Raw genomic sequence first — 12,727 nt, 5'->3', positions numbered from 1 at the left:
GGGGGATGGGCATAGGTGGTAAAGAAAAGAAAGAATATTACTTTCCTTGCTTCATTCTTTCTTTTGCTATTCCTCTCTTCCCCTCCCCTGTGTGCAGACAAAGCGAGAAGGCAGCCCTCTGCAATATCCTGCACTATCCTCTGAAACATCTTGCAATATCCTCTGAAATATCCTGATCTTCACCAGGAACGGAATCTGCTAGCACCTTGATCTTGGACTTGCTGGCCTCAAGAGCCATGAGAAAGAAATGTGTTGTTTAAGCTACTGAGTCCACGGTATTGTGTTATAGCAGCCCAAGCTAAGAATATACATATGTTTGGTAACTCATAGAAAATTCACGGAAGGAGAAATGAGAACCGAAGAAAGCTGGTTGTGTCCACATGATGAGATCTAGGAGACATGAAACCAGGGATAGGAGGAAAAGCTACTTTTGGATGAATAAGATCTATTTATCTACACTGAAAACCTTTGACTTTGTAATATATGTGCATATAATGCTTTTAGTGATAAAAACCAGTATTAAAATGTTAAAAGTGTCTATTTCACAAGTCCCATCAAAACAGAATAAAACAACAGTTACAAAGCCCATGCTGTTCACTAATCTCAGTGATCTATTTGGGGCTTACTGAGCAGTTTGTGACAAGGGTGTAACTTTCCCTTAAGGTGCTGACTATTCCAACATCACATCCTGCTCTGTAGGGGGATGTAGGCATGTCTAAAAAGGACAGACCTCATGTGAGAGCTTTCAGTAAGAAAAAGACTCCAAAGCTCATTTACTAGGTGATCTCTTAATGTGTTACAAAAACAACGAGACTTACCAGTAGAACCTGTTTGGTACGACACCCTCCTGGATAAGCTGCCATCTTCTCCCAAATTCGGCAGAGCTGTATAACTGTTGAGAAGAGAAATTGTTCAGCACTATGACCCGTGGCACATCGGATATACAAATATTAGTTCACGGGATCAAGAACAGTAAGAATAACAACGGCAACAACACTAGTGCCTACCATTTGTTGAGTGCCTGCCAGGTAAATGATCCACATGTCATCTCTACTCCTCATATACACTCTGCAAGTCAGATATTAATATCCCCCCTTTACAACTGAGGAAGCTGAAGTGCAGGAAGATTAAGTGATTTGTTGGAAATCGCATACCCTCTAAACATTAGAATGAGCTGGGATTCATACTTGGTTTCCCCCCGGTGACAGAGCCAGTGGTACCTTGTGACCTAATGATATCACGTGCAGATCATTGTGTGGAATACGAAGAAGTGCAAAATCGAGACCTGGCTCTCGAAGAGCCGATAGTATGACCTGAACCTGACTGAAGTCATGAGGAATGCATGAGGCCACCGGGGACAGAGGAATGCCAAGGAGGGAGACTCAGACATCAGGGATGCTTCACAGATGTGTGCGGATTCAGCCGAGGTCCGAATGAATGGCAGCATTCACACTGACAAAAACAGAACACTCATTACAAAAGGAGTGATGTGGGTCAAAGTGGTGAGATGTGCAGGGACAGTATACAAATAAGCCTGGCTTATCTACGTAAATATAGATGTGAATGTTGAGGGCAACTTGGGAAAAGGCTTTGAATGGTAAGTCAGGGAGCCCGGAACCGAACCTGCAGCCCAGGGGAGCCAGTGTGGTTGTTGGTCTTTTCCACAACAGCCAGAGAAGCTTCAGGCTATTCCAGCAGCCCACGTGGACTACACCTTCACTTTGATGCAAGGGCTCCCCATGCATTATTTCATCTCATCCACACATCATCCCCGTGATATATGAAGTTAATTTACAGATGGCTCTACAGCTGGTAAGAGTTCAAGTCCACATGCTACATGGCTTCAGTACTCTCCCAAGGCCACTACAAAGAAACACTGCCCATGAGACAGGGTCTAATGCTCCACATATTCCATTCCTTCCAAATGTCATTCTTCTCTTACATCTTGCTCTTTATCCTGGCTCACTCCACACCTCTGCTCCTCTCCAATAATCTTTACAGCTCTAGAGAAGTGTCCTCATGGCAGCCCGGAGATTCCTGTTGCTCTAGGCATTCTGGGTCCCATGGACATTTGGCTACCGATGTGATAAATATCATTGGAAACATCTCCTTTCTACTGTGTGCCTGGTCTGTAACCCACTCACATCCCAATCTTCCACCACTGCATTCGCCCAATCCCACAGTGAATGGATAATGAGTCATACTCTACTGAATACCATGACTGCCCAGCCTTGTCCTGTCTCCAGCTTCAGCACTCAGTGAAGGGTCAAATGACTCACCGAGTGATTCGCCAAGGCTGCACATGCACTGGGCAAGTCCAAGGAACAGGTCAGCTCAAGTGAGTATTTACTGACCCTTGGAAGAGCTTCCTATGACAGTATGTCCAGTGGTTCAAAACAGACTCTAAAGCCAAAAAGAAAAGGCTGAAATATGTGATTACTAAGCAAGTGGCTCAATTGAGTCCAACAACACAGTATTTGGGTATTTGGTCAAGGAGAATTTATGGCTGTTTCTTTCAAGTCTTACTATTTTTCTCTGCCCCATCATGCCTGGGGAAAGGTTGCCTGCATACATTTTATGCTTGATTCCTTTTAAGAGTGCCACGCAGAGCTGGGGACACAGTTCCCATCACAGAGATAACAACAGATGGGACAGTTCACTCCCTCTCCATTCAGAACCCAAGCAGCCAGGGCACACACGTCCTGCTACTTGTTTGCCAGCGTGTTGCGAACACTTGGCATCTGAATGCACAGACTTGGGGAACAACAGCAAGCACCTGGAATGGGAGGGTCTGCTCCTCCTTCTCCCCTTGCTCTATCTTTTTTAAAGCCCAGAGCTACACTTCTTTCCATGAGTCTAAAGAGAACAGAGTCCACACCATTGTCTGTGTCTCTGTCTCTATATAAATGTACATTAATATCTATCTTTATATATAAGGATTTATGCAACTGTAACAGAAGAAGGATGGTTTGAAATAATAACAACTCTGGGTGTGAAGCTGGACTCCCAGATATCCTGAAAACCAAATATTAACTCTGAGGGTTCATATGGGGCCACCCCTGCCCCCACAGAAAATTCATCTCTGTGAGGAATCACTGGGGGCTGGCATCTGTGTGTGTGTGTGTGTGTGTGTGTGTGTTTTCTATGTCTTTTTTAATTGATCCCTCTAGGCTTGGATTCAGAATCTGTGGACCAGTCAGGTATGTCCCATGATATTTGTTTTTATGGTCTTCACGGGCTGCTTTGTTATTTGTGAACATCCAGAGGCCCCTCGAGCAGTAGATATACCAGACACTCCAATAAACCAAGCCTCTTATTCAGCTTGGTGACATTACTTCCAGCCTTCTTTCTCAAAAGGTCCCCTTTGGTGTTGGCGGACTCCACCTTCTCACTCTCTCATTCACACCTGAACACATTTCCTCTGCTGTGTCTTCACTGATGCTACCCACTCTGGCTGCGGTGGCTTCAGGACTTGCCTACCTCAATGTCAGTCTTCTTTTTTAGGCCCAGATCAAAATATACCTTTTCTATGAACTTTCTCCTACACACTAAAATTCCCAGTGGCCTCATTTCCAAAGATCTATGGTTCCACAGATGGTATCAAACTACAGGCCACCTATTTATATTTAACTTACTCAGTAGCCTTCCAAGAGAACCTTCTAGGAATGCAAGGCAGGAGTTCCTCCCTATCTTAAATCACTCTAAAATATCTGAGACCACTCACTGCCCCTTTGACAGGACTACAAAGCTCATAGGTATCGGGAATCCTTTCCTTCCAGAAAGCGTCTAGCACATAGTGATGATAAGGGGGGGGGGGGCGGGGGGAAGTATCGATTTTATACCATGCAAATTCCCTAGTGATGAATCTACCCAGTAAAGTACCACCCAGGTTTCCCAGTGGGTGAACAAAGGTCACTTATCAGAGGGATATGTTTTATTTCCATAGATCCACAGTAGAGGTCTATATCTAAAAAATAAACAAATGAACAAGCCAAAACTATAAAAAATCTGTACATTTGAAACTGCCAAGGATTTGGAAGCAGGGTCTTGCCTATTTACCCTTAGCCAAAGCTGCTCTGTGTACTTCACCTACTACTTTAAACATTTTCCCCCTAGTGTCCAGGCTGGAGTCAGAGCAAGAAAAGTTTAACAACTCAGAGCCACTCAAATTAACGTGTTAATGAAACCTGCAGAGTCTGACAGCAAAATTCTCCTCCATAAAGCAGAGAAAGGGCTCAAGGCCTTTTACTCAATGACACTGTCTCAGCCGCCAGTGGAAGGCTTTTTGTGTAGAACGAGTCAACGTCCTTTAATACAATTCATAGTGTTGGTAGTACCTAAATAAGATTTATTTCCCTGTCTGTCTGTCTCTGGCTCTAAGGTTTCTTTTGACTGTCAGAACACAATACTAAGAACTATCATTACTATCTGTCATATCAGAGAAAACAGAACAGCTTTCTCCAGGAATGCTGAGCAGAGAGAAAGAGAGAAAGAGAGAGAGAGAGAGATCAGAGGGAAGACACAATATTTGTTTTAGGAGGGCAACATTCATCTACTAACCTCTGTCGTAAACACCAAAACACCATTCTTGAAGGGTTTTGGTTTTGTTTTTATTAGTCTAACACTGGTACAAACTATTGGGGGAAATTGGGGAAAATCTTTGAAGGAGTAGAAATTTTAGAAAGGGAACATGGAAAGCATTCTGGTTGACTAAGAATGCAAGGCAGAAAGCCCTTCCTGTCTCAAATCATCCTCAACTACCGGAGACCTCTTTCCTTCCTCAGTAAATATAACTTAATGAGCACAAACCCAATGCTCATCTACACTCCAGATCTACTATCAGCCTCAGGGCCTGACCCTCCACTCTGTCATTATGCTGGTCTGGGCCTGTCAATACTTCTCCCTCCTGCCAGGCTCCTTTCCAGAATGGTCTGTCCCTCTCTTTTCCTCCCCCCCCTTCCCTCCTTCTTTCTTCTTCTTATTTTTTTTTCTTTTTTAGACATCTCTCACACTGGTTTGTTTTGCCATCTGCCGTTGTCTGCTGTGAGAAGAGTCCAGATAAAAATACAGTTAATTGCAAAGAATACAATGGCACAGGTTAGTTTTGTTGTGAGCTTTGAACCGGTTCAGCCATCTCTGGGGCCGTCCTCAGGAGGCTGCAGAGATGCAACTGGATTAGGGCTGCAGGCTCAGGGGAGAACAAAGATGGATGCCACAGGAAGACCGAGAGCTTGCGGGTGAGAAGTAGTGAGAGTCAGTGGCATTGCTCAGCGTTCCTGCTCTTCAGCAGACTAAGCCGGGGTGAGAGAAGGGGGGTGTGAGCACAGCTGGTGGCAACTTCCATTTTCCATCTTCTTACCATTTGCATGGTGGCTGAAGCCCTAGCAGGGAAGCATCTTTCTTTGAAGAGAAATCCCACTTCCGTGTGCCGATGCAAAAGCCTGCAATCATCACTGTCCCTGGAAAGTCTTCTCAATATTTCTAAATCAGATCAATGCAGCCACTCTTTCAAAGTGAGACAAGTGCACATTAGGGATTTTCTTCTGCACTTAGGATATTGGTGCGAGGACACAATTTGGCAAAAGGGAAGAGCGATAACATCTTTTAGATCTGTGGTTGACAGGACTGAATGCTTCCTCCACAAAGCTCCTCACGGAGACTTTCCCAGTGAGGAGGCAGGCCCCTGGGTCTCCGCCACACAGACTCCTTGAGAGGCTTCCATGTTGGCAGAATACTTCCTGCTGGGGGCTCTTTTCAAGGTTGCCTGCTTGCTCCTTTTTGCTTCTCTGCCCTTAACATTCTAGAGGCAGGAGACCTGCAAATTGCACTTCTTGAGATGGCTGACAGAAAACCCTGCCAGTTTTATTTTATTTGCCTCATCCTAATAATGTCCTGGGGATGGTCTGGGTACAAAGCACTCATCTACCTCATGATTCTCCAGTTCTCAATGCTGTTACTGAATTCTTCTTAGGAAAAAAGAGATGGCACCTTGAGGACTTCAAATGAATTCCTAACGCCAGGCCCGAGGCACTGCAAATATCAAGCTCTTTCGTCCACCAGCTTCAACAGGAAGAAAGAGAATCCATCCACAGAAATCCATGGTCGTCAGAAGTGTGCCGGATACTCTGGTTCTACAGCACGGAACAAGGCCTGACCTCACTTGAAGGGAATAGCACACCCCGAGGTACCTAAAGTAGTTTGACAAAGCTTCCCTAAGCTTTGGCACAAGTCTTCTTCCTGGCTAGTGGGTATAGGGAGAGGTGGTGAGAGACGCATCATAGCTGTCTCAGACCGGCACTCCTGTCGCCAACACATGCAAATTCCTCACACCAAAGGCTAGAATATCACGGATAACATATAGTAATCATGTATAATGTTCAGTTCAGAGTGCTATGGTGGCGTATGCAGGAGAGACTCTTCCAGATTGGGAATCTGGCAGAACTTTCAAGATGGGCCTAGGAGGACAGTTAAGATTCCTTAAAATAAATATGTGGTGAAAAAGTGTTCCAGAATGAACGGGTTAGTCTGAGCAAATAAACAGAGCTGCAAAGCTTAGGGTCGTGTTTTTGTTCTTTGTTTGTGAACTGCAAGAGACCCAGCTTGACTGGGCTATGTGCAGAAAGGTGAAGCCATGGGGGCCGAGAGGCTATAAACAGAGCCTGGGTGCGGGATGGATGCGGATGGACAGATGCAATCCTACTGAAACTTGCAGGGAGCTAATACAGACTGGATCCAAATGTCACCAAGGTCAAAAGACAAGAGCACCAAGGCTGTGGATTCAGCCTTTGCTGATGAATAGTGAGCAGGAATGATGGCATATCACTGGCTCCATCAATCTCTCCTGTGGCTGGATTTATCAAATCTGTCACTGGCCATTCCCCAGCTGTCACTGAAGTCTGTCACATGCCCCACAGTTGGGTTTGGCACTTTGAGGCAGCCTTGGGAGATTAGACATATGGAGCTGGGGCTGTCTGGGAAGGAAGGTTCAATATGTGACCGAGGGCCACTTTCATTTATAGATACTTCCTGTGCACCTGGGTCTGGAGGTGTGTGTGTGTGTGTGTGTGTGTGTGTGTGTGTGTGTGTAATATGGAATCTTGGCCTTAAAGATGATCTAATATAGATGGAGAAATAAATATAAGATAAATAAAATAATTAGATGCTGAAATAGAAACTATGTGACAAATCCCATAATATCAAGGCAACTGATGATAAAAGGAGTAGCCCTCCATAGCCATACGATCATACCATTCTTTAAATGCACAGATGATAAAGCTCAGAAGTTGTGAAACATAAAAATCAGCAGGAGAAAATTGTCACTTGGAACGTAATTGGAGCTGTGTCTCTGTAAGACTGATGCATTAGGACCGTGAAGACGGAATGGGGGAGACAGGCCAGCTGGAAGGTGCTGCACCAGGGCGGGGGACCGGTGAGTGCCTGGTTAGACAGGGCCCCTGGGTATGAGACAGAGGGAAGGGGAGGCCATTAAAAAATATAAACAAACAAAACAACATTTAAAAAGAAAAACATCTGAACAGAAGTGGAACATTAGAGTGGGTCACTTCTTTTTTTTGTTTTTTTTAAGGTCATTTATTTATTTTGAGAGAGAACAGAGAGAGAGCAAGAGGAGAGGGGTAGAGAGAGGGAGAGACAGAGTCCCAAGCAGGCTCTGTGCTGTCAGGACAAAGTCCGTGAAGCCCAATGTGGACTCATAAACCCTGAGATCATGACCGGAGCCAAGATCAGGAGTTAGACACTTAACCGATTGAGCCACCCAGGCGTCCCCATCGAGTGGGTCACTTCTGAAAGCCCATCACTTGGCCTGGGAAGGGGGAAGTTTTACAAGCAGACTCCTCTCTATCACAAGGGGTGCGGGTGCCTAGGAACCCTAGGGGGGTTTCCCTCTGGCTCACAGGTCCCGCCACCCCTCGCTTCCTCTCCCGCGTGATCTTCAAACAACAGTCCTCCCTCTGCTGTGAAATCAGCTCCTGATATGGGCACCGCGGTATCTGTCAGAGGGATATGTGGTAGGTCGGACAGAGAAGAGACAATTACATAAAAACAGGGGGAGGGAAATGGCAATTAAAGAAAATTTAAAAACCATAATGGGTTTTCCAGGGAGGCAAACATTTTTTTGGGGGGTTTTGGATTTTTTAATGCAATGAGGACAGAGTGTGAAGACATTCAAACAACGACTATACTCTGGTTCTAGCAATTGCTTGACAGGCCATCTTAGGAAATTTTCTTAACTCCTTAGACCCACAGAGTCCCCAAATGCTAAATGAGCATAATAACATCACTAATGCTTGCTGCAAGAATAAAGTTGAGCAGTTGGTGTGAAAAACCCTGCAGAAGGCTTGCTACAGGATGAATGAATGGTCACTGCTAGTTCTGTCTCACTCCTCTTTCTGCTACGGATTATTGCCATCAAGCTTCAGTATCCACAGACCCTGAGGAAGGCAGGAATGATAGGGAGAGGCAGATGTGACTGTCTTTTTCTTCCAGACTTTCTGGAAGCAAGGAAGGGTCTTAGATAAGAATTCCAAGTTCCCAGCCTCTGAGGCTGAATATTTTTTTATTATGGACTTTCCTAGGGCAACAGAAGTTATTTGGCTTTGAATCACATGTCTTCTTGTTCTGGGATATTTTCTCGACATGCCTGTAGTTGCGTTGGCCAGGCAGGCATTGGAGTTAAGTAAGTGGGGAGAATGAGAGTCTTGAAGGTCTGTATCAGTGCCTTTTCATTTGATTTTAGGAACCTGGCAATTTTAGGAGGGTGTGTAACTTCCGGTTTTTCTTCTTCTTGCCAGCTATGTGATCTTGGCCTCTGAGTCCCTGGGAACAATGACTGTGCCATTTGTAATATGTACTTACAATATCATGGTAAAAGGTTGGCCAAGATCATTTTTTTTAAATATGAAAATCATAGTCATAAATTCACAAAATGTGTCTACTCACAAGGCCAAGCCTTCCTCCTCCCCAAAGCCCTGCCCTTCTTGGCAACATCACTGCTTGCAACCACTCTTGACATGGAAGAATCCAGAAAATCCTAGCATTATAAGATTTCTAAAGGGCCCCCCTGAGAGGCAGGGCTTTCTGGGCATCTTACAAATGAGCTCTTTAAGGAAAGAAATCCAGGTTCTCTTAAGCAGTCTAATGTCCTCCAAACTTTTCCAGACTGGGACTTGGTTTAAGGAGGTGACAAACTCCATTCAGACAAGTACTGGTGGACAGAACAGATCAAAAGAGCTGGCTAAAAAGCGGCACAAGGAAAAATGTTGACCCTATTTCAAAGCTTAAATAGCTACCAAAGAGCATAATTGTGCCTGTCCAAACCTTAATCCTAGCAATTCCTTTCGATATGTCCCAGTTTTCCTTCTTGCAGCCCCTTCCATTCAAATGGTTAGGAACAGGTAGCTCAAAGTGTTTCAGGTCGCAAGTGAAAAATAACGGTATCACCTAGTTAAACAAGGCATCTAAGGTGAACAGAGGCCTCTCTTGTTTACATATTATGGCATTTCAGCTAGAGAATTTGTTTTATAAACAAGCACTGGGGATGACATTTAGCAAGCTCCCTGGTTTCCACTCTAATTGCCAGTTTTGTAGTTGGATACTTACATTATTTACATATTCATGAGAATAGAAATCAGCTCTGACATTGGAAAATTTCAAGCACATGGAAATCCTACCAAATCAGCAAGGACTATAATGCTCAACATATTTCATACACATAACTGAGTGCCTTTTTACTTACTGTCGTGCCTTGGAGAAACAGGATGGCATTAGGTAGCTATGCGTTTGCTAAGTGCACTTGTGCAGAAATTATTTGACTATCCCCGGGGAGCTGAGTTTCAAGGATCTATTTATCATTTATTACAATCTTGCCCTTTTGACATTTAGGGGCTACCAGGTCTATTAAAAAACAAGCAGAGTTACTGTGAAGACAAATGCTTTAATATTTAATGGTTTACTGTTATTATAATCAATACTTTCTGAGTACTGCGCATTGGTTCTTCCTTGCTCCATTCATTCTGGTTCCATGGTACCTTTCAGCGATTGAATGCTAAGGGGGCATCTGACATTGACCTAAATGTCTACGACTTCAGGTACTGGGGAGACACCGAACTGCTGCTAAGGCAGCCCGTGTCTAAATCCAGCGACACCACACCAGGTCGGCTCGCTCTCAGGCCTCTGAATCATACACTGGCTGGCAGTTCTACGATGCTTACTCTTCACCAGGCTCTGTGGTAAGTGTTTTACACACGTTATATCAGCATCCTCACACGGTCCCGTGAGGCACATTCTCTTATTGTTACTTCCACTTTACAGTTGTAGAACCCACATGGTGACCTGCCAAAGGTCACCCCGCCATTGGTAGGACCTGACAGAGTAGAGAGCTCATGATCTTATCTGGCTTGCTGTATTGTCTCCTACTGGCGAGAAAGCACTACGACTGAGTTTTGGAAAATGCTGACCTTTATTCCTTTTCCAAGCAGTCACAGTTTGCTAAGATCCAGAACAACCAAGATCAGCAATGGCTTTCTGTTAGGACGTAGGAAAGATTAAAAAGGAATGGAGGGAGGGAGGTGTTTTGTTTTTGTTTGTTTTGTTGTTGTTGCTTTTTTTTTTTTTTTTTTTGGTTTTTAGGAATGGATATGAAACTAAAAGGAGTATTTTTTTTTATTTACTTTTATATAGGTTACTAAAATTCTATCGTATGCTATTGAACACATTGGCAGTATAATTTTCCTTTTCTACCAATATATCATTTTAGCTCAAACTTAGTCTTCACTCATGCAGAGAATGCTGACTGTTAATATTTAGGGTTTCAATTATGTGTGAAAAGAGCCTCCTTATCAAAACATGTTCGTCCCCTTCAAAGCTATGATTCGGTTTTGTGTACATCTCACACATACACATAAATGCCAAAATACTGAAGGTGAGGTAACATGCAACCCTTAGGATTTCTTGCTTCTTTCATAAACTGTGATTCTTTGGAATACAGAGGAGTTGAGCAGGCTCTCACGTGATATTACTTGGAATGCTGAATCATCGAGCTCCAGAATAAATGAAACAATATAAACTGTTGAATATTCTAGAACTGCCACAAAATGAAGGGTAGCCCACCAAACTGTCCTGAAGGTTCTGTCTTAACAGCCACAGAATTGATCACCCAATTTGGATGCATTTTTTTAAAAATTTACAACACAGGGGCACCTGAGTGGCTCAGGCGGTTAAGTGGATGACTTTTGACTTTGGCTCAGGTCATGATCTCACGGTTTGTGAGATCGAGCCCTGCACTGGGCTTTGAGCTGACAGTGCAGAGCCTGCTTGGGATTCTCTCTCTCTCCCCCTCACTCTCTGTCCTCCCATGCTCTTTCTCTCTCTCAAAATAAATAAATAAAACTTATAAAAAATCACAAAACAATTTAACGTCTGAAATAAAACTGACAGGGAGATCCATGAACAGGAGAAAAAGAAAGCTGATGGGAAAGACAGAAGGGAAAGAAAAGTGATTTGGGGACTAATGCAAGGCAGCAAGATGAGATTTATTCTCCCCTCACCATTTTCTGTTTTAAGTTTTTGAGCTGGTTGGGGCGCCTGAGTGGTTCATTCAGTCAAGTGTCCGACTTCAGCTCAGGTCATGATCTCACGGTTCATGAGTTCGAGCCCCATGTCAGGCTCTGTGCTAACAGTCTGGAGCCTGGAGCTTGCTTCAGATTCTGTGTCTCCCTCTCTCTCTGCACCCCACCCACACACGTGCTCATGCTTTATCTCTCTCTCTCTCTCTCTCTCTCAAAAATAAATAATTTTTTTTTTTTAAATTTGAGTTAGTTGTAAATACTTAAAAGTATGAAAATACCATATCTAATAGACCAGGATTCCCTCTCTTGAGAAAATATGAAGGTCTGGTGACACTGGATGAGCCACCCAAGGCTGCAAGAACAACAGGGTGGAGCCTCCCAACACCTCCCCACCCCCACCCCTCTAAATGTCTACATGAACACCTGCTCTCCACCTCACAGCCCAGACCCAGCCGCTTTGTTCGGTACGGTTTCTTGCTTGTCGTTCATGGCCTCAATGAACTTGGATATCCACAAGGGCGGCAAGAGGAAGTACACCTCCTGGGACCAGAGAAAAAGGGTCAGAGCCAGCAGGCCCCCCTGCAGATCTTTGCCAGGGGGTTAAGTGGAGCAAGCAGGTGAGGGGGCCTTTCCTCTAGAGCTGCTCACTGGCCTGAGCCCCAAGTGGTCATGTTGCTTTCCCAACACTGCAGACCCCCCCCCCCCCGCTTTAAAAATTGTCCCCCAGTGCAGCCCCTAATGGAGAGGCCGGGAGCCCAGTGCCACGGTGGTCTGCAAAGCTGAGGTATATGCACATTCCTATAATTTTCTTCTTCTTTTTTTTCTCTTTCAGTCACATCTGCGTTTTGTTTTCTCTCATTTCAAATGTTTCCCAACACATCATGTTTAGTGAGGTGTTTAAGACAGACTGAGAGATGCCGTTGGAGGCAATGTTTTACAGCACAGTTTGTACACTAGTTTATTGCCAAATTAAAATAAAGATGTAATCTGGCAGACTCAGCCTGCTGCTAAGCCTTCCTTGGGTGGTTTCCTGCACTGAGGCAAGCAAGTGAGGGGAAACTAGCAAGGGAGTGAAGAACTCTCTCTCTGCTTTCCGGTGCCGGCTCCATTTCCGAATGCAAACAAACAAACAAACAAACAAC

The 12,727-nt window shown here is 44.4% G+C and overlaps 1 protein-coding gene across 6 annotated transcripts in view; it reads right to left on the bottom strand.

The window, feature by feature from the left end:
• The window catches only part of SORCS1 (sortilin related VPS10 domain containing receptor 1), a 502,203-nt gene that overhangs the window by 170,618 nt on the left and 318,858 nt on the right, over nt 1-12,727 (bottom strand). For all 6 annotated transcript variants that reach the window (XM_078434807.2, XM_078434808.2, XM_078434810.2 and 3 more), the window contains exon 5: nt 819-892. In XM_078434807.2, coding sequence (XP_078290933.2) covers nt 819-892 — 74 coding nt within the window. The remainder of the gene's footprint in view (nt 1-818; nt 893-12,727) is intronic.

Source organism: Panthera onca, chromosome D2, assembly GCF_046562875.1.
Source record: "Panthera onca isolate mPanOnc1 chromosome D2, mPanOnc1 haplotype 2, whole genome shotgun sequence".
NCBI classification, from domain to species: Eukaryota; Metazoa; Chordata; class Mammalia; order Carnivora; family Felidae; genus Panthera; species Panthera onca.
This window is presented reverse-complemented; position numbering and strand designations above follow the sequence as displayed.